Source organism: Myodes glareolus, chromosome 14, assembly GCF_982192425.1.
Source record: "Myodes glareolus chromosome 14, mMyoGla1.1, whole genome shotgun sequence".
NCBI classification, from domain to species: domain Eukaryota; kingdom Metazoa; phylum Chordata; class Mammalia; order Rodentia; family Cricetidae; genus Myodes; species Myodes glareolus.
This window is the reverse complement of record NC_142039.1, coordinates 76,157,029-76,183,097: the sequence shown is the minus strand read 5'-3', so window position 1 is coordinate 76,183,097 and position 26,069 is coordinate 76,157,029. Positions and strand designations below refer to the sequence as shown.

The 26,069-nt window shown below is 48.4% G+C and overlaps 1 protein-coding gene across 1 annotated transcript in view; it reads right to left on the bottom strand.

Moving 5' to 3' along the window:
- Positions 1–25,300, bottom strand: part of Dapk1 (death associated protein kinase 1) — a 155,321-nt gene extending 130,021 nt beyond the window's left edge. Inside the window, exons 1-2 of the mRNA XM_048447634.3 lie at positions 25,153–25,300; positions 24,659–24,830 (exon numbers count right to left, since the gene is read on the bottom strand). Coding sequence (XP_048303591.3) covers positions 24,659–24,720 — 62 coding nt within the window. The 5' untranslated portion in view covers positions 24,721–24,830; positions 25,153–25,300. The remainder of the gene's footprint in view (positions 1–24,658; positions 24,831–25,152) is intronic.
- Between the last annotated feature and the right edge of the window lie 769 nt (positions 25,301–26,069).

Here is a 26,069-nt window from a genome sequence, read left to right as displayed (position 1 = left end):
GCGGATAGAGCAAGGGCATTGAAAGTCAGCTGTCTAGGCTTCTTTCTGCCCGCTACCGGCATGGAATGGGACACGTTCAAGGCTCAGTTTATTCCTTACACTGTGGGAAATTCGGCATTGCTGCGGTGTAAGTCACAGTGAAAGCATTTATAGTGACAGGGCACACAGAGTCATTCATGTCTCGTTGGGGCAAAGAGGACAGCGCCAATGGGCTGTTTGGCCATTCCCAAGCAGCTGAGAGGGTAGCTTCCACAGGGCCACTCTGGGCGGAGCTGGGGCTGCAGTGGGCGGGGCCAGAACTGCTGTGGGCGGAGCAGGACTGCTGTAGGCGGGGCGGAACCGCTGTGGGCGTAGCCTCAGCTCAGTCTGCACAGATCTCCAAGGCTGCTCCCCAGATAGAATTCTTGGAGGGGAGTAAACGCTGCTCCTGACATTTGGAGAGACATCAGACCCTCCTCCACACTAAACGTTTTCATGACACTTAAAGTGCCAGAAGTGACAAAGAGAAGCCATGGAGAAGAAACCACACAGAGAGAATAGGTCTGAACTGCGCAGGGCAAGTGGCAACATTCACTCCTTGGCTCTCTCCAGGACTCCTCCTGGTGGTTCCTCTGCTCTGGGTGGCCTCACTGCGGCCCTTGTAGGTAAAAGATGCCGTCTGCAGTCAGGGATGCAAGGCTCTGTCTTCTCCACAGCCACCTAGCCATTTTCTTCAGCTTAGGGGGTCACTACCCGGTAACCCAAACACTATTCCACACATCTTTGATCCACATGAGCATTTACATTATGTGAAAGGGTCAGGAGCGACATCTAGATGATTTGGCCATCTTTGAAAAAAAAAAAAAAAAAGGAGACGTACTTTTAATGAAGCAATCTGTCCCGGCATCACTAAGAGACAGCTAATCAAACTCTGAAGAAAGTCAGAGTCAAGAATGTGGTTCTTGGAGAGGAGAAGAACATTCCAGAAAGACAGACTAGATGATACACAGTAACATGGGCTTCTAATGGGGGAAAAATGGTGTGTTTAGCATAATAAAGGTTTCTTCTCTCTTCTGTCAGGTCAAACAGAGACAAGTATTCAGTCAGCTAGCTTTAGCCTGTACCCTACTTAGTGTCCTTAGCTTAGCTTGCTGCTGTGCAGAAGTCACACCATCCATGCACAACTGTCTGAAGTACTGTGGGATGGGATGCACATGTGCAGTGGGAATGTTTCTGAAACTTAGTTTTCCATTTCCAGGTCAGCAGACTGCAATGTCAAAGGGGAGTTCGCTATTTCTGCATTCTGGTCAGGAAAGGGCCAGCTGCAGACAAAACTGTCTCCAAAAGATCACTTCCCAGCCCAGGATTTTCTCCAGGGTTCATGTGCTTCATCGTGTAAGCATTTAAGATGTCACTTGTAAGAAAAGAGGGCTAAGAAGACTCACCCCCGGGAAGCCCCAATAATTCAGCCAGTATCAGCTCAAAAAGCAACTCTGTGCTTGGAAAGTCTCCAAGAAAAATACAAGGTTGCTGTTTTGAGACTCTTGTTAATGGAAGCCAATACTAAATGTGCATTCACTCAAATGTCTTTTAAAGGCTTTGAGGATCTTTCCCCAAATTACTCTCCTTAGAAACACGGGTTCAGACAATATCAAATTCCAGGAAGGGAGTACCTCAGCTGGAGTGAGCTCTGTTTTGTGCTTGCTAGGGTTTAGCTGTTGCAGAGTGTACCCACGCAGAACACAGCCTTCCCACCCACCCAGAGAACAAGGATGATGAAGCAGAAACAGTCCCGCAGCACCAAGCTGCCTTTGTGGACCTACAGACCCATCAAGCTGCGAGGACTACCGTGCGGGCGCTAGGTTCCCAGAGTGCGGATTCAGCATCAGAGACCAGCAAGCTTCTTGGTTCTCTCTAGTCCACTTTCCATTGCTATTACAAAATGCCTGAGGCTAGCTGAAGATAAGAGATTTATTCAACTCAGAATTCTGAAGACTGGAAATTCCAAAACTGACTGGCCCTCATCTGCTCCACCTCCAGTGAAGGGCCTCTAGCTACATCTCAACATGGTGGATGGTACCTTGGAAGGAACACAGCAAGCGGGAGAGATCACAGGGACAGACAGGAAGGAGAGGCCAGGAAAGGGCCAGATAACCCACTGTCTGGAACTAGTCTCTTCCCATGAGACCTGACCACTCCCGTACCACTGTATTAATCCATTCATTAAAGATGGAGCCCTTGTGATCTTATTACATTCCACTGACCTGCTTCTAACCACCAGAAAACCACTTTACAAGACACAAACCTGCTAGGGGCCATATCCTACCTCATCTACCCCAGACACACATTCTCAGAAAATACAAACCTTATTCAAACAGTGAGTACCTCCCACACCCCTTTGGGCTTGTGCAGGTCACTAGGACACCAATACCATGTTACCTGAAAGACACACCCTGCTAAGGAAGCCAGCAGACACTTTCCTTCCTGAGGTGGGAAGCTGTACCGCTAGCTTAGCTCTTGGAGAACAGGAATAGAGTTTATTTTCATTATCCATCGACAACAATAATCAGGCAACTAACACCACATGTACCCCACTCCGTCAGGGTCCAGTCTCCTATCTAAGGCACGCATGTTCAGTGGGCTCCCACCCCATCTGCCTCCCCAGTTAGCAGTGCTAAGGAGTCTCGCTGTTCCCCAACTGCCTTTGGAGTCGAAAGCAGCATAAAGAGATGGTTTCACATGGAGTCTGCATTTTTAGAGAAAAATTCATGTAACGTTTCCAAATTTGATCAGCACCAAAAAAGGTCTGTCACACATGAGAGAGTGTGGCAGATACCAATTAAGTATCATGGAATGGTGAGATGTCACCAGAACAGCACAACACGAGTGACTGTGGCAACCACCATCATCGTAAAGGGCACACAGTACATAGTTTCAAGGACCGCATGATACATAAACGTCTTTGCCTTCAAAAGACACCAAACACATTTGTTCCTATTAATTATCTAGCAGGCGTGCCCTCTGCTAGTAGTGGGAAATCAAATACCAGCACAGTAGTCCCTGTCTACCCAAAGAGGACACGATGCAGACCCCCAGTGGATGCCTGGGGCCAAAGGCAGTCAGAGACCAAACAGCACTGACTGCACATACTACAGTCTTCTCTTTCACAGCTAAGATCATTTTAAAAGTCGAACACAGTACGAGGCTTTTAAATAAAGGAAATAGAATAATTGTAACATCGCATAACAAATCTTAAAATACTGCTATTTTCTGAGCTTGATCATGGATAACTGATCATCGTAACATGCCATAAAACCCACAAGTCCCGCAGCTATAGATGAATAAACTGTGCACAACAGAGTATGATTCAGCACTAAAACGGGGAAAACTATGAATGCAGGCAACTATACCACAAGTTCCAAATGCATTATGGCAGCCAAACTGCTGTAGTTCTATTCTCAGAAAATGATAGAATACCAGAACAGAAAACTGACAATTACCTGTAAGGAAAATGGAGAAGGAAGTTATCCAAGGCTTGGATGGGAAACACTACATGTCAAGATTGCGGGGGGCGGGGGGGGGATGTTACATGAGTCTATGCATTTATGAAAGCTCAGAACTGGATAGTAGAAAGCATGGATGTTACCACAGAAGATGGCTCAGAGGTTAAGAGCAGCAATGGCTGCTCTTGCATACATAACCAGGGTTCAGTTCCCAGCACCCAAATGCCAGGTCACAACCATTTGCAATTTTAGTTACAGGGAATCCAATGTCCTTTTCTCCTGCCATGGATACCAGGCACAGACATGGTGAACAGACATACATGAGTGCAAAACACATAAAATAATTTTTTTTAAGTAAAGGGGAGGAAAATTGAGCAATAATCGGCAAATAAGTTAGGCCAACAAATAATTTAAAGAGCTACTGTTTTAGATAAACTACATTTTATCACCTTAAAAACCAACTTACAACCTCCTCTATCTGTGTGTACTCACCCACGGAGAGGGCAAGAGAAGTGACTAACTGAGCTCGCCTGGCCTAGGGTCCATGCACACAGGCACACTAAGAGGGACAGCCATAGCCAGATCTGGGGAGTTCACAGTGGATAGCTTTGACAGCGCATGCAGGAAATAGGCCTGAAGACACACACACACACACACACACAGATGTGTCCCAAGTCTAGAACCACCCCACGTTTCACTGGCATGATGTCTGTCATTGTCATTCATTTATTCAACTCATTTTAGTTATGCAGTGTGCTGGACACAGTGAAAAACAGATACGGAAGGTTCTGGAATCCACCCACTCACTCGCACAGAGAAGAATGATTCTTCCACTTTACTGACGGGCTGAGGTCTTCTCGAAGCTCTAGGCCATGTGGATTTGGGGTGTACCAGTTTGAAGTTGGAACAGGCATTGCCTGCTGACTACTGTGTCCCCCAGAAACGTGTTTGTCCCCTGGAGGCTGTAAAGAGGAGGTACTGGGAGGTAATCCATCCCAGGTCCTGCAGGTCTGAGAATTTTGGAATTTCAAGGTCTTGTGTATGTGTCTCCCACCCTTTTCCACATTACCTGACAAATCACTGACACTATGCCATCCCCAGGCAGAAAAGTAAGCCCCAAGTTCAAAGCCCAGGGCCCTTACCAGGTGTCCTGACGGCAAGGAGACGGAGGCCCAAGTACGTAGAGAGCCTGGACTGGATAGGGATGTCATATGGGCTCCTTGGTCTTGGACCTAGAGATCACAGACCTGATGCAGCCAATTAGCAGGAAGCCCAGAACACCTTCAGCTCTTCAGGTCTGGTCCAGGTTCCCCATGGGTCTCCAACACCACCTTAGTCTCCAGTGCCCCAAGCCTCCACTTGAGTCTCCAGCTCCCCCTCCAGCCTCCACCTGAGTCTCCAGATCCCTCCCCAGCCTCCACCTGGGTCTCGAGCTCCCCCCAGCCTCTACCTGGGTCTCCTGGTCTCCAGTCCCTCCCCCCAGTCTCTACATGGGTCTCCTGGTCTCCAGCCCCTCCCCGCAGCCTCTACCTGAGTCTCCAGATCCCCCCAGCCTCTACCTGAGTCTCCAGCTCCCCCTTTCCAACCTCTACCTGGGTCTCTGGGTCTCCAGCCCCTCCCCCAGCCTCTACCTGAGTCTCCAGCCCCACCCCAGCCTCCACCTGGGTAGCTGCATGAAATGCTCCTCCCGGGAGCACATTCTGTCGAAGGCAGTAGTACACTCTGTCCCAGGGACTTCATCCTGCTTCACCTGCCCCCTCAGTGGACACAGCACACGACACCAGCAGATTTTCACACAGCAACAGAAAGCAAACTAGAACACCCTGTGGTTAAAACAAGAAAACATTTATTCATGAGTTCCCTGACTTGCATATGCGAAGAGTAGATTTGGAATGATCCCCAAGAAGAGATAGCTGCCAGAAAGCAGAGGATACTCTCTATGGCTAGACTACCTGAACACATCACCCTCTGAAATGCAGAAGACATAAAGGACGCTATCCGAGAGCAGGTGTATGAATCCCTTCTTCCTCATAACTGGTCCTGGTCCTTCCAGTTGGGTATGGACGACAACCATAAAACGCCAAGTTGCTGGACAAGAGACCTTCCCTTTCCTCCAAGATGAGGGCATAAAATTGACGACAAAGAATGAAGTTAGAAGCACAGGACACTGAGGAAACGGTCTCCTCCTCTGTGTGCCACAGCCCGAGGGTTACAGCCCCAGATGGCAAGGCCCTGGCCAGTCCAGTTCTGGGTCAGTCCAATGCCTGGGGCCTTTCTTACTTCCCACTGAGCACTGCCCTCCTGGGAAAGGAACCAGCCACAACGAGCTCTGGGCTTCTGCTTGGGAGCCCAGCTCCTCCATTGCCCACTGACTCACTACATAGTCCAGGCCTTCTGGGGTCCAGAGGTAAGTATGGTAACACCTGGTGATGTCCTGGGACCGGCTGGGGTGGGAAAGAGCCAACAGGTTGCTTTTTAGGAGTTGGCTGCTGAGTATGAACAAAGTTGGACAGGTCAGAGTCAGTCATGAGAGGGCAACAGACATTAAAAGGACAGCTAGAGCCACTGCCGGTGCCGAAGCCCCTGTGAGGCTCAGCATAAATGAACGTGCTCTAGATGAGGCTTGGTTCAATGGTGATCAGTTCTGCGATGTGACAGTGAAAATGGAAAGAGCCAAAAGGTTCTGTTCAAACAATGGTTGGCCACAGGTTGACCACGAAAGAGACATAACCATTGTGTGCTCATGCATATCTCTAGTGTATGTCACATACACTGGTGGAGTACACATGCATATGAATCTATATGTGCAGCTACAGATACATGTAAAAACCTGCATGAATACATGCATGTTTGCCCACACAGGTGGGATATTTATTCCTCACCAGAAATGCTTACAGGTATAAGGGTTTCAAGTTACCTATTTGGTGGGGGGAGGGGTGAATTTTACTTGCTAAACAACTTAACAAAGATCACAGAAAATTAGGGATTTTTTTTTTAAATTTTCAGATGTAAAACCTTTTATTCCACCCTTAAATTAACTCTGCTCCCTCAGACACAACTTCTTTGACTTCTATTTTCCTGATATATAAAAGCCCCAAACCGCCAGCAGTTACCAAGGGTTCAAAAAGAAACTAAATAAGCCACACAAATTGTTACCAGTATCCGAATTCATCCCTCCCAACCTGCACCATAGCTGTCTGTAAATAACCTAATCCTAGCCAACTGTTCCCGAGCCCTGGCTTTCAGCAGCTGTGTCTTCCTGTCTCCCGCCCTTTCATCATCACAGGAAGGAATGAGAAGAGCTGCATGGGCCTGGAAACTGCCATGTCCCCTGCTGTCCCCGTCCATCTCCCCAGATCCATCCAGGGCCTCACAGTTGACACTTCTTGCCCTCCTCCCTGAGTGCCTTCCAGGCTAATTCACACCTTCTCATGCTGGCAAGACTCCCACACAGATCTTCCCATGGCTCCCACGGAGGATGCTACTGCAAAGTTCTCCTCCCCCACCTCCCCCGTGGTGAGTGGGGGCAGGCGCACCTTGGAGCTCTTCCCATAAAGCACCCCGGTTCACAATTACACGCCACATGCTTTCAAAACCACCATGCACCTTCCCGCATGTACTAGAATCAATTAAAAGTCACCAGGAAGAAGCCAACTCCGAACTAACATCTTCCTTTTGACAGCTCAGCTTCAGGCATCCTTAAAAACAGTGAGATTTGACAGGGCCGTGGGGCTGGCTAACAGCTTAGATCTCAGAGCACACAGGCTTACCACCATGTTCCTTGCTCCGTCTTTGAACCCGAAGATTCCCAGCAAGCAACTACACTGAGGAGCAGTGTGGCCATAGATACGTGTGGCTCATCTCATCAGAACAAGAAGGAGTCCCTTTACCTTCTGCAATAAGAGCGGGTTGAACACACTGAACTCTGACTAGGCATGCCTCCTTTGTAGGATTTGGAACGTGTGTTACACGAGTCGTAGGGCGAGAAAAGTCAATGTTTTTAGGGGATCCTAGGAGAAAGAATTCATCAGCTGACTGAACCCCCCTCTGGCCTCGTCAGCAGAGAGCTGAGCCCTCACAGGTTAGCAGGCCTCACAGCTGTTCTGAGTGTGGGCACATGTACAAACATACTATGCTATCACAATTTGTTTTCAGAAATGATTTTATTATACAGTCTAGGCTGGCTTTAACTTGAGATCGGTCGGCTGGACTAGCCTGTACATTCTATGGGACTTTCTGTGAGTACAGTCAGCCTCCTTAGATGCAGCCTACCTCAGGTCATACATGTGCAATGTAATCAGGCCTGTAACAGCTACATCTAAACACACACGTGTAGAATTGCTTCCTGTGACTGTTTCCTGGACAATGCACTATAAGACAACTTTACACAATGCTTGCATTACATTAACAATTAGCAGTAGTCTAGAGGTAATCTCAAGTACACAGAAGATAGGCATTCCATACGAAATGTCTGCTCACAGTGTAGGGAACTCAAGTATCCGTGAGTTTTGTTATTTGTAGGGGATTCTGGAACCAACCCTCATGGAAACTTTGGGACAGACACGGGTGTGTGGTGCATTTTCTTTATCTGTGCATGTAATCACAGACGATAGGTCCGTCCTGTGATTCCCACTCCGTGGGCACGGCAGTAAATAGGGAGGCAGATACGCCTTTCAACTGATGGATCTTACTCCCAGTGAATGCTCACTGAGGCTGACAAAAGTCAGTCTACTCTGAAGACTCCTAGCAACCATCCCAGCAATGAGGAGTCTAAAACAGGAGGATTAGAAGTTCAAGGTCATCCTGGACTGGCTACACAGCACGCAATCAGGTCTCAAAAACAAAACAAACAACAACAACAAACAAAGAACTACGGCTCCAGTCTTTCAATTCAACATGTCCTAATTATATCAGTTAGCAGCACTGACTATCAGTCTGTTATTTCGGGACTATCTTCTCCTTGCAAAAGGCTGGGAACAAATGGCTTACAGCTTTTACCATGGGTACTGTCCTTATCCCCACAGGCATGGAGACCTTCTAAAGAGACACTTGTGTCTTTGTCAGACCACTGAGACAACAAACCCCAGGAATTGGCACCTCCTGTGGGAGACGGGGGTCAACTCTACCCCTCGGAAGTATTTGCCACTTGCCAGACCCCCTTTAAGGACACTGTCCTTAGACAAGGATGATGGCTAAGAGACCCACCCCTTGACCCAGTCTGCTTTTCTGTTTAAACCTAAACTTCCCATCAGCCCTCCCCACAATAAGACAGACTGGGGCCAGGGGGACACAGACTCTCTTTGTCCCTCTTCCCAATACCCACACTGAACAGATCTCCATTTTCTGTTCTTAATTATCACATTCCCTTGTTCGATTGGCTTATCGAGGTTCGGTGGCCCACCCTGGCATGTAAGGACTCATGCCAGAGGCATGGCAGAGCTCATGTTCTGGCCCTAGTGAGTCCAGCGGTATAGCCTCACACACACGTGTGTGCGCCTCACACACACATGTGTGCAAACACAAGAGTGGAGAGTGTGAGGCGGAGCAGCACGGCAGTACACACTTGCCTACGGAGGACATTCTGATGCTCAGAGATGACTGTGCACAATTGGAAATATAAACACAGTTCGCCAGAAGCAGTGTGTTCAGGGCGTAGACAGCACAGACACCCACACCTGCACCAAGGGAGGGAAGGACAACAAAGCCAGCTGGTCATCCCTGTTATCATTGGTGGACACCCCTTCCTGGTCAACCCCCCTTCTGTCCACCCATATCAGTCTGTTCTTCCTTTTTCCCTGCCCAGGACACCACCCTGTTCCCTGCCGGGCTTCCTGTTATGTTAGGGCTGCTGGGAGGTGCAGACGGGAGTGTGGGGTCACGATTGAGACAGATGTATGCTGGTGACTCTAGCTCACCAGAGACAAAGCATCAACCCCCTGTGTTGCCAGAGAGTGCTGGTGTACACTTCACCATCCCAAACTCCTGGACCACAGGGATACGGTCCAGTTTCCCACAGCATCTCCTCCCCACTAGCAAACAGTGCCTTCCACATCAGCCCCACCCCCTCCCACTAACAGTGCCTTCCACATCAGCCCCACCCTCTCCCCACTAACAGTGCCTTCCACATCAGCCCCACCCCCTCCCACTAACAGTGCCTTCCACATCAGCCCCACCCCCTCCCCACTAACAGTGCCTTCCACATCAGCCCACCCCCTCCCACTAACAGTGCCTTCCACATCAGCCCCACCTCCTCCCCACTAACAGTGCCTTCCACATCAGACTCAGAGACATCCACCCTATGCCCTAGCCTGGAGGCTGGCAGTATGCAATGAGGGATGATTGCAGTCAGCCTCTGGCTGGAACCCAGTGTAGATGCAGAAGAGTGTGGGCCCAAGACCCCAACTTCCACACAAGCACAACGACAGACTCTGGAGCCAGTTCAGTCAGCACAGAAATGTGGGCAGTATCCAGTCACCAAAGGCCGGTTTACCCACATCACTTCCCATGCAAGCGGGTGTGCTGTCCTTGGTTGTTCAACTGAGTGAGAGGTAAGTGCCTGGAGTCAGGGAGAAGCTGAGGTGCAGCTGACATTGCTGGGCCTGGGGGTGAGGCTAGTTATTAGCAGCAAGGAGGAAGGATAAGTACACTGGGCCCTGAGACCCACAAGCAGGCAGTTCCAACTCAAAATCTTCGGTTGGACTCTTACCCACCCTGGCAAACTGAATTATGTCACATCTTAGACTTTTGGTTTAATATGTCAGTAAAACAGAGAGCAAGCTGGCTAATTATGGTACACAGGCTGAACTCTCTCTGCCTGTTTCATCAGAGAACACCCACGGGCGTCCAGACACAGGTTCTCTGTGTACCTTCTGAACTCCAACCAGTGTTGAAACAGAAGCCATGTGGCCCCGAACTCCTAAAATATTTATCTTCACAGGAAAAGTTTGCCAAGCCCGAAACAGAAGATCCCCGAGAGGCTCTGATCTGATACCTGCGAAGGGGTGTGCCTGGAAGGTGCCGTGATAGCCAAATAAAACAGATTATATTCTGGAGACAATAGTACCCCTTACTTTTGCCTTCTCACCCAGAGGAGAACGCCACCATGTCCCATTACAGAGTGCCCACGGCCTTCCTCATGTGAACGTTACGCTTCCAAAGTACCATCAAAGCTGCTTTCACTTATGCAATCCTAACTCTGACTCCCCCAGAAATTTGTGAATTACCAAAGCATTGCCGTTCTCACCCAGCAACGTGCAGGACTTCCCTGACACTGAATTGGACAGTTGCTGTTTTCCTCTAATTTTCCAGCTTCTTGGGTGTCTGTCCCACTTAATAATGTGGGGTGTGGTTCACCCAGCAGTTAACATGAACCTTCCATCCCTGGAAACCACTCAAACATGGAGCAAGACGAATTCCAGGTCCTTTCATGGGCTGCCGTGAGGACGTGGAAGGAGATGTGGGCCTGAATCACAGAAGAGTTCTTCTTCCTGAAGAGAGCGGCACTTCCAAGTTCCCACACAGAGATATAATTGATGTGAACACTGTTTACAACAACAAAGGTTCTGTGTGTTTTTAAGTTGATGTGCTCTTAGTAATGTTTACAAAACCTGCTTAGAAACTTCAAGATCTGCTTTATCCTTTTACTAAATAAGGCATTTAAAAGCCTGTACTGTGTTTCTTCAAATGCCAAATAAATGTTGTGGGAAAGATGGAAAAAAAAAGTCAGTTACAAAGTATTGCTTCTATTTGAGGCATTCCGAGGAAATCATAAAGGAATCATAAAACGTTGCTGGACAAATACTTACATCTATATAAATCTGTCCTATTTTACAAAACTTCATTGTGCCTGTGATCTTCAGGCCTCTATACTGATAGTTGAGGAAACACCTGCCACTGACTGTGGGTCCCCAATAAACTCCTGGGGAGCCAAGACAACAGAGGACACTGATTCAAAGACCCCCTCCAGCCTGAAGAAAGGGCTCTTACATTTCTTAAAACCTCCCATGTTTAAAGGATGCCTAAGGTTTTGCTCAGTATATACCTAAATAACAGAAGTAGTGTTCCAGATTTGGTACAAGTAAAGATGATTTCATGCCCTTACTCTAATCAAGTTTTTTATACAGCTGCATATTTATTCAGACCCCTGCCTTGTTTGAAGGCAAGTTTCCGCATTTGAAAAGATTGGCCTGAGACGGTTTGGGGTGAGGAGCCCTCGCTGAACTTGCAGAGGATCCAGATTTGGTTTCCAGCACTCGTTGGGCATCTCTCAGTCTCCTGCACCTCCAGCCCCAGAGGATGGGCATCTATCTGCATGCACACACCTACCCAACCACAGGCACACACTTACACATAATTAAAAATAATAAAATAAAACTTAAAATAAAAGTGAAAAGATTTAAATGTTCCCACTATTTTAAGAGTGTTTTACTTTGGCTGGTTTTCATTGTCTTTGGAAAAGAATTTCCTTACACCCATAACGTGGATGAAAGAGATGGAATTCTAAATTAACACACACACACACACACACACACACACACACACACCCCAAACAAAGAAAATCCATTTGGGGTTACCTGCACTTCAAATCCATAGCTAGGTCCCTATTTAATCTGCATTCTGATCCAGCTCACCCGGAACGCTGCCCAGTGTGCTAACTGGACTCAATCTCATCCTCCTGATGGGAAAGACAAATGCCAGCCTCTGGCCTAGAGACCACAGTCCACATCTTCAACCCTCCCCTACTTAGGTGGACAGTCAACATCCACAAACCTTTTCTGTTAAAAATCATCCCCGATTCTTTTTTAATATAAACAAAAGGCTGGAATATAAAAATGTAGACTTGGGACCCAGCTGCCGCTCAGGCTGAACACCTGCAGAAGCCCTGACAGGCAGGCGCCCTACAGAGACATTGTCTGTGAGTCTCTAAATAGCAGACCTCCTAGGACCAAGCTCTCTTACCTGGGGAGTGAATTTACCTCAGAGGGGTTCTGAGGGTCACACATCCTGTTCCCCATCCTCTTCCCTGTCTTGAGCCTAGGAATCCAGCTGGGCTGCAGAACTGAGCTGTGTGAAAACCCCTCCCCCACCCTCAGAAAGGTGTGAGAAAAGAACGTCCTTTTCTGCCCCTAGAGCCCAGATCTCCACTCTTCTGAGCCCCAGCCACAGTCTGCCTCAGTGCTGGGGTCTGAACTCTCCTCATAGGCTGTTACCTATCTGAAAAAGCTTTTCTAATAAACACCATACTCTGCAGCAATCCGTCCGAGTGTCCCGCCTTGAACCCCTCATCCAAGACCCTCCAGAAGCGATTCCACAGATAACACATTTAATTACAGCGAGGATGAACAGAAGGAAAGAAAAGTAACCCCACCTTTGCCACCCCAGCATGGTGAGTCCAGCCGGCAGGGTCTCCAGGCCTAACTCTCTGTCCCAGCCAAGCAGGGACAAAGGAGACAATCACTCAAGAGCAACCAAGACAAGCCAAGGAAACTGGACTTGAAGGAAGCAGGGAGGCGAACACCCACCGACCCCATCCCAGCTGACAACTCCGAGGCTGAGCGGCCCTCCCCATCAACTTCTAGCTGGTCGGCACCAAGAGATGACATTCCTGCCGCTTCAAACACAGTCTCTAGGATGGATGGTCGCTCTGTTCTGTTTTGCTATTTGGTTTTGCTGTGCTGGATGACTGAATACTAAGTAAAGGTTTTACTGATGAGTGCCTTTGATCTCAGCACCTGGGAGGCAGAGGCAGGTGGATCTCTGTGAGTTTGAGGCCAGCCTGGTCTACAGAGTGAGTTCCAGGACAGCTAGAGCTACCCTGTCTAGAGAAAACCCTGTCTCAAAAAAAAAAGCAAGAAACAAAGAAAGAAAACAAAAAAAATCAAAGATTAAAAAAAATGTTGACTTCTTTTCTTTTTTGTGTGTGGTTTTTGTCTGTTTGTTTTTGAGTCAGAGTTCTTTTATGTAGTCCTGGGTGTACTGGAGCACTCTGTAGACCAGGCTGGTCTTGAACTTTTAGAGATCTGCCTGCCTCTGCCTCCCGAGTGCTGTGATTAAAGATGTGTGTTGACTTCTAATTGACCCTCAACTGCTGGTCTAGTGGTGTCCCTAGTAAATTTCAGGCTCCTTGTGCCCTTCCTTCACATCTGTTGGAGGAGGCTACTTGTAAGTTCTTGGCTGCTAGGTGCAAAATAATCACACAGAAACTATATTATTTGCAATACTGTTTGGCCAATAGCTTAAGTCTATTTCTGGCTAACTTATACCTTAAATTAACCCATCTCCGTTAATCTGTGTATCACCGCAAGGCTGTGGCTTACCGGGTAAATTTTGGGCATCTGTCTCCAGAGGGGCTACATGGCCTCTCACTCGCTCTGCCTTCTTTCTCCCAGCATTCAGTTTAGTTTCCCCATTTACCTAAGTTCTGCCTCGCACAACCTTTTGTTTTGTTTTGTTTTGTTTTGTGTGACAGGCTTTCTCTTAGCTTTGGAGCCTGTCCTAGAACTTGCTCTGTAGACCAGGCTGGCCTCGAACTCACAGAGATTCGCCTGCCTCTGCCTCCCGTGTGCTGGGATTAAAGGCAGGCTTGCACCACCAATGCCTGGCCCTTTCAGTTTCTTGCGGGGGAGGGAGGGGGGGTTGTAGACAGAGACAATCTGTACTCTGTAGATGCTCCTGAACACACCAGTTTACAGATAGATGTCTATCTCTCATAGGAAGCTAAATGGATGAATTATTAAAAAATATGAGGAAGTAATCAAATCCTTCAAATCAGAATGATATAATCATATTTTTAAAATATTTTCACTTTTATTTCACTAAAAAAAATATTCATTTTGTGTGTGTCCTGAATGTTCTGTCTGCACATGTCTGTGCATTGGGTGTGTGTCTAATGCCCTCAGAAGCGAGAAGAGGGTGTCAGATGCCCTGGAACTGGAGTTACAGATGACTGTGAGTCACGTGGGTGCTGGGAACTGAATCCAAGTTCTCTGCAAGAGCAGCCAGTGCTCTGAACCACTGAGCCATTTCTCGCCCTGCAAAGCACTGTCATTATAAACTAAAGATACCCTACAAATAAGTTTACCCTTCAGCAGTCATGTTCTCTAAGCAGCCATATGCTACTTCGGGCCACTTACAGGGACAGCCACTCAGCAGCAGCAGTGGCCGTTTCCCCGGCAGCTGGTGGAGTCTGGCCATTAGCAAATCTGAACAATTCAGCCTTTCAACCACCAACCTAATGGACTTTCCTTGGCAAAGGCAGATCTGACTTGGCCAAGCACCCATTTTCACATCTCAAATAAGTACGTGTCAGGAATGAATGGAACCTCCCAATCTGCCCTGTGCCTTACTTTCTATAGCAGGTTTGTCTGGTCAGAGACCGCAGGCATTCATCTCAGACTCCCCTCTACATAAAGATGCAGAACACAAATCAGTTCAATTTCCCGTCACCAAATCCCTACTGTTGCATCTGGCCACTTCAGCTGGTTTTGACATCAAAGCATAAACTAAGAGAAGGTATTATCTGCTTTAGAGAAGTTAGGAACGCCATATTAAGTCAAGTAGTAGTGGTTCACGCTTTTAATCCCAACTCTCAGGAGGCAGAAGCAGGCAGATCTCTGTGAATTCCAGTCCAGCCAGGTCTACAGAATGAGTGATAGGAAAGTCAGAGCTACCCAGAGAAATCCTGCTTTAAAAGAAAGAAAAAGCCACATTAAAAACATGAATTTACATGCTGACACACAGTCTCAGGGTGACCACCCTCAGGACAGAAAACCTTCAAACCAAGCAGCTGACTCCTTCTCCCTCCTTCTCTCTGCTCCCTCTGACACGGTTTCCTTTTGTAGCCCTTCCCTTCTTAGCAGAGCCTCCTGGCCCTCAAGTGGCTTCTGTTCTTTCCTCCTGTGGTCCAAGTGACCGGTGACTGTACTCCCTAAGCTCTGTCTCCAGTGGTCAGCTCTCAAGTGCCCAGCCAGGTGTCTCAGAGATGCTCCAAGAACCGCCAGTACAGCACAAACCAAGGCCAAAGGAACCCAGGCCAGAGGACAGGCAGACAGCTTGGGGCGGACAGACAGAGAAAGGCTCAGGACCCACCCAGCAGGCTGAGCCAAAGGGACGGAGAGAAGAGAGGAGTGAGCAAAGATGAGGGAAGGACCCTGCCACAGCCACCAGGAGCGGAGATCAGAACCCGAGTGTGCCATGAGGGCGTAAGAGCACAGAGGACCCAGAAATACAAACAGAGCCAAAACTGATTTACAGTTAGCCAATCCTCCCTCATGACAAGAGGCAGACCTGGGAGGAAAGGAATCCTGCCCAAGCTGGAGGAGGATGGAAATCATCTCATTGGTGATCTGAAAACATTAGAGCCTTAGAGCTAGGAATGCCCAACATGTCTGACAGCAGCACACATTCAGAGAAGCAATACCATATATATATGGAGAGAGAGAGAGAGTGCGTGTATGCGTGTGTATGCACTTGCACATGTGATCATGTGATTGGAGGCATGTGTGTGTGTATATATACACAGGTGTACCCACATGCGGAACCCCGAAATTTGAGATTGACACTGGGGATATTCCTCAGCTGTTCTCTCCATATCTTTAGAGAGAGGGTCTCTCACTAAACCTGACTAACTGGCCAGCAAGCCCTGGGAATCCTGCATCTCCATCTTCTCAGTGTTGGCATTATAGGCATGCACCCGCTGTCTCACCCAGGCTCTACCTGAGTGTTGGGGATCTGAACTCAGGTCCTCAAGCTGCACAGCAAACACTGCACCAGATGACTCACCTCTCCAGCCCAAACAACTTCTTACCTCCCCTCCCAGATGTACTTCCCAGATGGAAGATGATTTCCATCTGCTCGATAGATCAATAAAGTCTCATAAGTTGAGTGTCCCTTATCTGTGACACTTGGGGCTGGAAGTGTACCAGATGTCACAGCTTTGTTGGACTTTGGAATATTTATGAACTCACCAATGAGCTTCCCTCATGCAAAAATCCAAATAGCACTTCGAGCACTGTGTCTGTCATCAAATAGGCGGGATTCCTGAACACACCAGATTTCACGTTCTCAGACCAGGGAAGTTCAACCAGTTGGTACCTGTTGGCTCACCAGATGTCTAGGGCAGCATCTGTGTTGAAGACTCTAGCCTTCAACTGTCTTTACAGGATGCACACGGCTTCTGCACCTACAGTTCTCCGGTAAAGCAGTGGCTTTGACTCCATCCCTCTCCCAGAAACACACAGCACAGAAGAAGGGGAGGGAAGAGCTGTAGGTGGGGGAGGGAAGAGCTGTAGGTGAGGGAGGGAAGAGCTGTAGGTGAGGGAGGGAAGAGCTGTAGGTGAGGGAGGGAAGAGCTGTAGGTGAGGGAGGGAAGAGCTGTAGGTGGGGGAGGGAAGAGCTGTAGGTGAGGGAGGGAAGAGCTGGCTATGGGGGGGGGGAGAGCAGGTCATGGGGGAGGGCTGACCACATAGCACAGACCCTCTCAAATGAGGGCAGCATCAGAACTGAGCCAACACCAACACGGACCTCTTCTCCCCAGCAGAGCCCACTGCGTATCCTTTCTTCCATTACTGAAGTGGTACACACCCTGCCCTCCTGAGCGGCTGGGCCACAGACAGACCTCTGAGTTGCTAAGCAGAGAGATAAGAAGCTCGGAGAAAAATCCAACCCTCCTTGGGATGGGGACAAAAGAACAGCACTGGTTATTCATTCTCTTTCAGCTTTTTCAACTGGAAAATCCTACAGTGCAGGCCAGGCAGAGGGGACTGTCAGAATGCCCAAAACAGCCTGAACAATTTCACACTAAAAGTAAAAGACATGGCCAGGTTTGTGGGGCACACCTTTAATCCTAGCACTCAGGAGGCGGAGGCGGGCAGCTTGGGCTCATCCTGGTCTACAAAGTGAGTTTGGAGTTTGGGGAGTTTGGGGAGATGGCCCAGACAGTAAAGTGCTCACCACACAAGCACAGGACTTGAGTCCCTAACACCCAGCCAAGCACAGTGATGGACACTTACAAAACTAGTCTGGAGAGGGAGAGACATGTGGATGGATCCCGAGCCAGCTTAATCAGTATAGCCAAGGGCTCCAGGTCCCCGTGAGAGAATCCTGTCTCAAAACACAAGGCAGACAGCTCCTGAAGAATGATCTATGGCCTTCATAAGAAGCACACATGTGTGTCCCTACATCTGTGTAAGCGTGCACATGTGTGCACACACAAACACCAAAAACCAAAAAAGTAGGTGTGTCTCCAGTACCTCAGGGGAAAGAGAAGAAAAACAAAGTTACATAGTTTAAATAATAGGAAAATAAATAAACTACCGATAAATGATTAACATGGAAATCTGTTCATTCTTGCAAGTGAAAATATAGAGAGGCCCTTTTCCAAAATGACTAGGACTGTAAGTGTTTAGGATTTCTTTTTTCTTTTTCTTCTTTTCAGATTTTAAAAGAGTTGCATATACATAAAGAGTTAGCTCAATGAAGAAACCTAAATCTAAATGCAAAATTGATTTATTTCACTCACACCTTATACAAATAGTCTGAGGTAATGGGAAGGACGGGTATGCAGGATGCATGCAAGAGAGTGTCTGCTTGCTTGCGCTTTCATGGAGGCCAGAGAAGGACACTGGTGTTTTTTTCCCTCCGTGTCTACGAGGTTCCCAGAGACCCTGTCTCCCCTGGCCCAGCACTGCGGTTACAATACCACAACTTTTGTCTGTCCTAAGGAAGATGCAAGTCGGGGATGGTTATTGCTTGCATTAATATTTAAACCATTTTAGTAGGAGGCCAGAAAATCAAATGCCAGCTTTTCCTCTCTCTATCCTGTCCTGACTACACACTTAAAGGCCACTGAAAATGTCAAGAAGGGAACGGGAAGACTCTCTAATAACGCCTTGCTATGGAACCTCCATGGAGGCCAAGAAAAGATGCACTGTGTTCTGCAGAATTATCCCAGAAACTCAAAGCAGGTCAATTGAATTTTACCTTCCCTGTAAAATTCCAAATGATCACACACCAAGTCTAAAAAAACTGTCCATCAGTGAGGAGGCAGACCCAGGGGACAGAGTCTTCCCCATTACACTGCGGCAAATACAGCATTAGAGTTTCGTCAAGTTTCTAAAACACTAAGCTATTAACGTTGGGACTTGACTAAGCATTACATCTTGTACTGATGCCACACGTAACTGCAGGGCACAAGCCACAAAGGGAAGGTAAGAAGGTCAGAGCATCCTGAAGACCTGAGGGAGCACTCACACTCAGAAGGGCAGCGGCTTCCAGCTCGGGTCGGTTTCTATGAAATCCTTCTGGGAAGAGGATGCAGTTACAGTTCAAAGCTGAGGAACTTTCGGGAGGCGGGGCCTGACTGAAGGAAGCAGGACACTACAAGTGAACCCGATCTAGCTGCAGCCACTCCGATTCCTGGTCCACCATGACCTGACAAGGCTGCCATGCTTTCCCGATGGCACGCACTAACATTCTCTGCCATTCATACCTTCCCTGCCATGGTGGGCTGAAACTTGTGAAACCATGAGACAAAAGCCCCTTAGGTGTTTTCATCAAGCATTCTGCCCCACGAAGGCCAAGATAACCCATAGGCTATTCCCAATCATCCTCTGCGTCATGTCTGTTGGGGTGCATGCACGTGCAGAGTTGCCCAACTTGAATACCAATTTCATTTGGCTCTGGCAAGCGGGGAATGGCCACAGCCGAAACACTATAGACAACAGCTCAGCCTGGGCCAGGGTCCTTAAGGGATCTCTCTCATCCCCTACTGACCAGCTGTCCTGGAAAACCTACTGTGACTAAACATTGAGCTGACAACCCAGGCTTCCTCGAGGCTATAGTTCCTGAGGCCTCAGGTTGCCAAGCGCCAAGGGAAGCCACTCCCCTCCAGTCAGGACATGGCCTCCTGTGTCTATGATCAGAAGATCAGAAAGTCTTCGCTGCTGACACCATGTTTAGGTTGGGTATACACAGCAACTGCCTCAGAATTAAGGACCCATTTCCCTGCTGAGTTAGTCAATATAACCTTGACTTTGCCATCCTGCACCCCATTCCCGGACACCATCTGAGGGAGTGGCGTGCCTCTCCACCCACTCACCCACATCTCCCTACCTGACCTGGAGAGAAATGGTCTATGCCTTCAAGGCATGACAGCTGCTGGGAGGCAAAGGACACAGAGCAAGGGAAATGCTGCCTCTCCTAGTGACGTGTACTTAGCTCCTGAAATGAGTGTGAGCACCCTCCGTGTTCACAGCTTTCCTGGTTTCCCTGGGGCACACAACACAACTGACCCCTCAGGCTCCTAAGGGCAAGATAAAACACCTGCCCAGAATGGAAAGGCATGTATGCAGGCCCAGAAAGTCAGCTCCAAACCCTCTCTGCGACTGGCCACACGGAGCCTAGCCTAAGCTCAGGCCCAAGGCCAGAACACAAGTCTTCCACCGCCAGCCTCTTGCCCACCTTCCTACAATTTCCATTTTCAATTAAAATGTCTATGGATTTTATGACAAATGGGGAAGGTAATAAATCTGAACTATAAGCCTCTAACCGCTATCCAAGCCAATGTGAAATACTTAATGCTATACTCTACTTGTTTCTGCTTAAAACTGATCTCAGTCTTGGAAATGTGGGCAGTCATGCTCCTTGCTGCTGGGTGGCAGAGAGTGCAGATGCAAAAGCTTCATTCCCATGAGCGGCAGCTTTGACATCTTGGGTTTCTGTCTTCATCATGGTCATACTTTCTCAAGGCCCCAGTGATGCTTCTCCCAAGGACTCTGTCAGTCAATCACCGCACCTTGGGTGAGCACCTACTGAATACCATGCATGTATCTAAGTCAGCACTAAATATAAAAACATGGTCCAAGGTCATTGAACCCTGAGAAATCAAACAGGCTATTACTGGCCAGGGTGACGCCTGCCATGATGCAGAAATGTTACTGAGTGAACATTAGACAGTGACTAGGCCCAGAAATCCTGGGCCATTGACTCTAATTCACCTACGACCACGTAAATAAAGGCATCCAAAGCAGTACACCAAGGCAAGCCCATCCTGCATTAACAGCACCATACCTGCAATCACCAGCTACACTTTAAATGCTCTGTGTACAGCTGCCCTGGCAGCTTGGAGTCGGGTCATTCATGGAGACGCGGGCCTTGTGTCTTTAGCACACATCACACCCTGTAGAGAAGGACCGCAGGGATACTGGACCACAGAGCCCACGGAGAAAGAACTCCCAAGCAAGCTACAAGAACAGTGTCATAAAACCCAGGGGACCTGATCCTGCAGACAAGTCATCCACCTGGCTCCTGTAACCATGGAGTGGTTGCACAGATACCTCAGGGCTGGGGGGTGCTTCCTGTTGTAATCCAGGGGACCAGGAGTTCAAATCTCAGCACTCATATAAGTCAGGCATCCCACACACTTCTGCTGCTCCAGCTCTGAAGAGAAAAGTGGAGGAAGAAAACTAGCTGAGGCTTGCTGGCTGCTAGTCTACCTAAGAAAATGTGAGCCAGGTTCAGGTAAAGAACCTGCTTCAAAGGAACAAGCAGGGCAGTGACAAAGGAAGGTACCCGATGCTCTCTTCTGAACTCCACACATGCACACAGGTGAACACACCTGTACACACACATGCACACATTGCACACACAACTATGAACATGAACATGCGCATACACACACACCGGTGCACACAACTATGAACACGCACATACACACAAAATAATAATAATAATAATAAAACTCTTTTTAGAATGATCATAAAAGAGTTAATAAGGAAGTGGGTCTCAGTCAGACTGGATAAGTTCAGACAAGGAGACGGAAGACACAACCAGTACCTCAGCAAAGCAGTGGATAAAACTCTTTTTAGAATGATCATAAAAGAGTTAATAAGGAAGTAGGTCTCGGTCAGACTGAGTAAGTTCAGACAAGGAGATGGAAGACACAACCAGTACTTCAGCAAAGTAGTGGACAAGGAGGTGCCCAGGAAACTCCCAGGCCAAGCTCAGTGATTGCCAAGAGTATAACTAGGGCCAGTGGTAGGTAAGTCAGCAAGCAGCTGCCCAAAGGCCCAGCTAAAAGAAGTAGCCAGACATACTATTAAAACAACCTAGTATTCCAGCCTTGAAAAGGGCTATCACCACAACACCTCTTAGGGAGCACTGCACATCATGGAAGAAGCACTGTGTTCTCTCATCAGAACTCCTCTTGGGGAGCACTACACACCATGAAAGAAACACTGTATTATCAGAATTCATCTTGGGGAGCACCACCCACCATGGAAGGAACACTGTGTTTAGCCTCTCAGGAAAGGGAGGGAAATTGCTAGACGGTCTCTTCAAGTTAGCACTGAAGGGCACCAAAATCTCCTAAAGACAATGGTTCCCTCTGCTTCTACTTGGAGAACAGAGCTCCAGCCTAGAGTTGCATCAATCTGAATCAAAGAGGTCAGAGATAGCCAACCACAGCAACAGTCTCCACCAGAACCCTTTTCATAGAATGGCTCCCTTCTCTTCCCAAGTGGCCCACCGAGCTATCAGCCTGTCTCAGATACCTATCTCGGGGTCAGTCCTACAGATAATCTGCTCTTGTTTACACCTTATAGACTTTCCACACCTTAAATGACCTGAGTTTCACAACTTCTATGAAATAAGTACTGGGCTTATCAGTTATGACCTGGGAGGTGATAAGGCCATTAAATTGCAAAATTGGATCCAGGCTACCAATTGGTTGGTCTCATCTGTCACTGCTGCAAAAACATGATAGTTTTAAAGTTCTCAGCAGTCAACAGGAAGTTCTACAGTCTTGGACAATACACATAATACACACACACACACACACACACACACTCAAAAGTCATACTCCTGCAGTTTTCTCAAGAAAAATACCAACAATGTGTTCTACTTCCCTAAAACTCTTCCTTTCTCTTCGAGATGAGGATTTTCTTGGCCCACTTGTGAGATGAACAGCTCTATTTAAAGATTACTAAATAAACCTAGTCGGAGCTAGAGAGACAGCTCCATGCTTGAGTGCTTGCTACTCTCCTAGAGGACGTGAGTTCAGCGCTCACACCAGGGGGCTCATGCCTGTAACTCTAGCTCCAGAGGATCCAGTACCCTCTTCCGGCCTTCATAGGCACCTGCACTTGTGTGGCAGATACACAGGCTCACAGATATACTAAGTAAAGTTTTAAATTCTGAATGCTGGTCCACTTAGACCAACAGTTCAGAGCTAGCATCACCCTCCATTTATGCCATGCACCGTCTGGTTCCATTTCTCCGCCCTTGAATTCCTCCCTTCTACTCCCCGTCTTCCAGAGACATCTCTACCTATGCACCGTACATCAACGCTTCTTTGGCAGAAGTGATGACATCCAAGACATAAAACCACAGGGTCTAGAAGAACCTTAGAAAGAGCCAACCACGTGCTTCATCTTTTGGCAAAAACAAGAGCAACCATCACAATAGCGGTGCATACATGTTGTCTTTCTTAAAATGCCAACTCCCAGCTCCTCCAGAGCACGTTTTCAAAGTTCCTAGGTCACACAAATTATTTAATAAACAACTTCTCAATTAGTCTTGCATGGAGAAGAGAACAGTTAGATACAGAAGTGAAGACAGAGTCAAAATCAAAGTAGAACACAGAGACAAATGAGCAAAGCTCCCCTGTCATCACACCCACGCAACAAAGATCAAAAATGTGTTTGCTAACCACGGGCAAGCCTCCCTCTTCTTTCTCTAAACACACAATTCCATGAAAAGATCTTAAGGGAAACAGAGTCAATACATCTTATTCACAAAACAATCATCTCGCCTCATTTTTAACCATCTTTTTTTTTTTTGCAAGATAATTTATAGACTCTGGCAATCATTCAGCAATGGGATGAGAAATTTTTCCCCCTTCTTATTTTCTAGTCCCCTGGGAAAATCCCACACACTCATCTTGCTATGAACCACAGGAAGAGAGTGGTTGAATTCCAGTTAAGCCAAGTATTTCAACTGCACACTCTCGACCTCAATCTTAACCATACCCATGAAATGTGATCTTTCAGAGCCTGGCCTTTCAGTCATTCATTAAGATGTAAGATAACGGTTCTCTCCCTAAGCATGGGCTCTACAGATGCCTCGGGTCTATACTGAGAATACACAGAAACGCTCTGGGCTATAACTTTTAAAAAGACCTTTTTCATTCCTGGGTTATCTGAATATTTTAAAGTTTTAGTCAGATATCTTCCAAAATCCTATTAGGTAATAGAGGGTGTGGGTCTTTTTTTTTTTTTTTAATTTTCTTTCCATGAAGAAAAAAAAAAAAGCTTGGTTGAAAGCCATTGGGTATATACGGAAAAATACAAATTTCAACACAAGCACTGTGTGAGTAACTGCAACTATGTTTGTTTATCAATCCTTTTGCCTGCTTTAGTCACAATGCCAAAACGCAATTCCACACGCCAAATTTTAAATAGAGTATGAACACTGGGCTATTTGCTCACATAAAGCACAGATCAATAAACCCGGTGGATTAATGGAAAGAGTCACCCAGCAGTTGCCAAATGCTGCCAGAGAAATCTTCTTGGTGCACCTAGACACTAGCTCACCCTGCTCAGCACCACAGCCCCCACACCCACAGTGTGCTGGCAGTCTCTGAATATAGACAGTCGCTATCAACAACACCAAGCTGAGCAGCAAATTCCTGGTGGGGGTAAGTTTCAAATTCCAAGGCCAACATCTGACAAGTTCCACGCCTACCTACCAATCCTGGCTGATGTGCACTGAAAATCCAGCATAAGGGGTGAGTATTAAAATGTTAAACGCCCATTAATTAACTTGTACTCTGTTTAAAGCACACATAGTCGGTCCCTCCAGTCTCAGTTAAGAGTCCTGGCGTTTGCCTCATTGTCTCAGAAGGGAGACTGCTGACAGGAGTTGGTGCGCACAATGAAGTCTGGTCTGGTCCAGGGGTTTTGACCACACTCTGTGCACAGTAACGGCGCCGTGGACTGCCTCTTCACCCCTCGGATCAGGCAACTTATTCCTGGTCCCTGGCCTTCGCGGGTTAGGCAATTGCCTCTTCCACCATCAGCACATCCCAGAGAAGGGCCAGAGAGGCACGCCTGGCTTTAGCAGAATATGTTTACCGCGCACTGCCCCCCACACTGAGCGCTTCGGCCCCCCTCTCCTGGTACCTGCCCAGTTCCTCGCCGGTGTCGTAGTAGTCGTCCACGTTTTCCTGCCTGAACACAGTCATGATAGACTGTCACGCCTCACCAGAACCCAGGCCACTCCGGCTCCGCGGCCCGAACCATCCCCACCGCCGCCGCGCCGCTGCGGGCCCCTCATGCACCAAGCCGCAGACCTCTGAAAGAAATGGAGAGAATGAAAATGGCAAACCTCAAGAAAATCGGGGTCCCCGGGGCTCCGCTCCAATCTCGAGGCCTCCCGCGGCTGGGGCCACACGCGCCCTTTGTTAAAGCCCGGGCTGAGGGACCCCCCCACGACCCACACCGCCGCGCCCCCAGCCCCGAGCCTACTGTTATCCGGCTCCCGCCTTCGCCTCCGGACGACGCGGGGACAGCGGAGGGAAGGGACACAAAGCGCCCGGCCCGGCCACCTGTTCCCCCGCGCCGGGGCCGCCCTCCCGCTCTTCCCGCTCCTCCCGTCGCCTGTGGCGGCCGCTTACCGGCCCCGCAGCTCTCAGTCCGTGCGCCCTGCGCCCCGTGGCGGGTTCCGATCCGGGGCAGCTCCGAGTGGCCTCTGCTCCTTGCCTCGGGCGCTGTTCGGCCCCTCAGGGGCGCAGCCACCACCTTCTCCTCCTCCTCCTCCTCCTCCTCCTCCCCGTCCTCTTCCTCCGCTGCGCTCACGGCTCCTCCCGGCTCCGCGCTCCCGCCCCGCCGCGCGCACCCCGCACACACCCACTCGCCCGCACCGAGCGCGCGCCCCACCTGTGACTTAGCGCCCGGCTGCCCTCTGCCGCCCGCTTCAGGGTTCTCCAGAGAGAGAACCCAACGACCCGCGTGGGCCAGGCTGTGTGCTCCGTGCCAGAACCACACGCACACACGCACATACACACACACACACACACACACACACAGCAGGTTTAAAAAAATAAATCAATAAAGTCCTGCCCCAGAGACGCCCACACCCTGATGGAAGCGATAGCAAATAAATAGCTTTTAAATGAGGTTGCTCTGTTCTTCTGTGTTGACAACAAAATCAACAGAGAATAACAGGGGCCTCATCAGAGCGGGCAACACCAGGACAGATGTTTTGAGCTAGAGTGAAGGCAAGGTGTGTGATCCACAAAGGAAGCCCGACGAAGCTTAAGAGGCCTGTCAGTACCTACGATCATCGGTTGTTGATGTTGAAACAGCAAGTCCTGCTTGAGCTATGTTAAGCATACCTTACACATCAGAGTCCAAGACACAACGAAAACACGAATGAAAACCGCCATAAGCGTATCTTTTGTTAGGTACATGGTCAAACGGTGGTGTTTTGCCTCTATCAGATTAAATAAAACGTTATTAAAATTAATTACAACTGTTGGGTTTTTTTTATAGTCATCACAACAGTACACAAGCGCCTTGCACTGGATTGCTG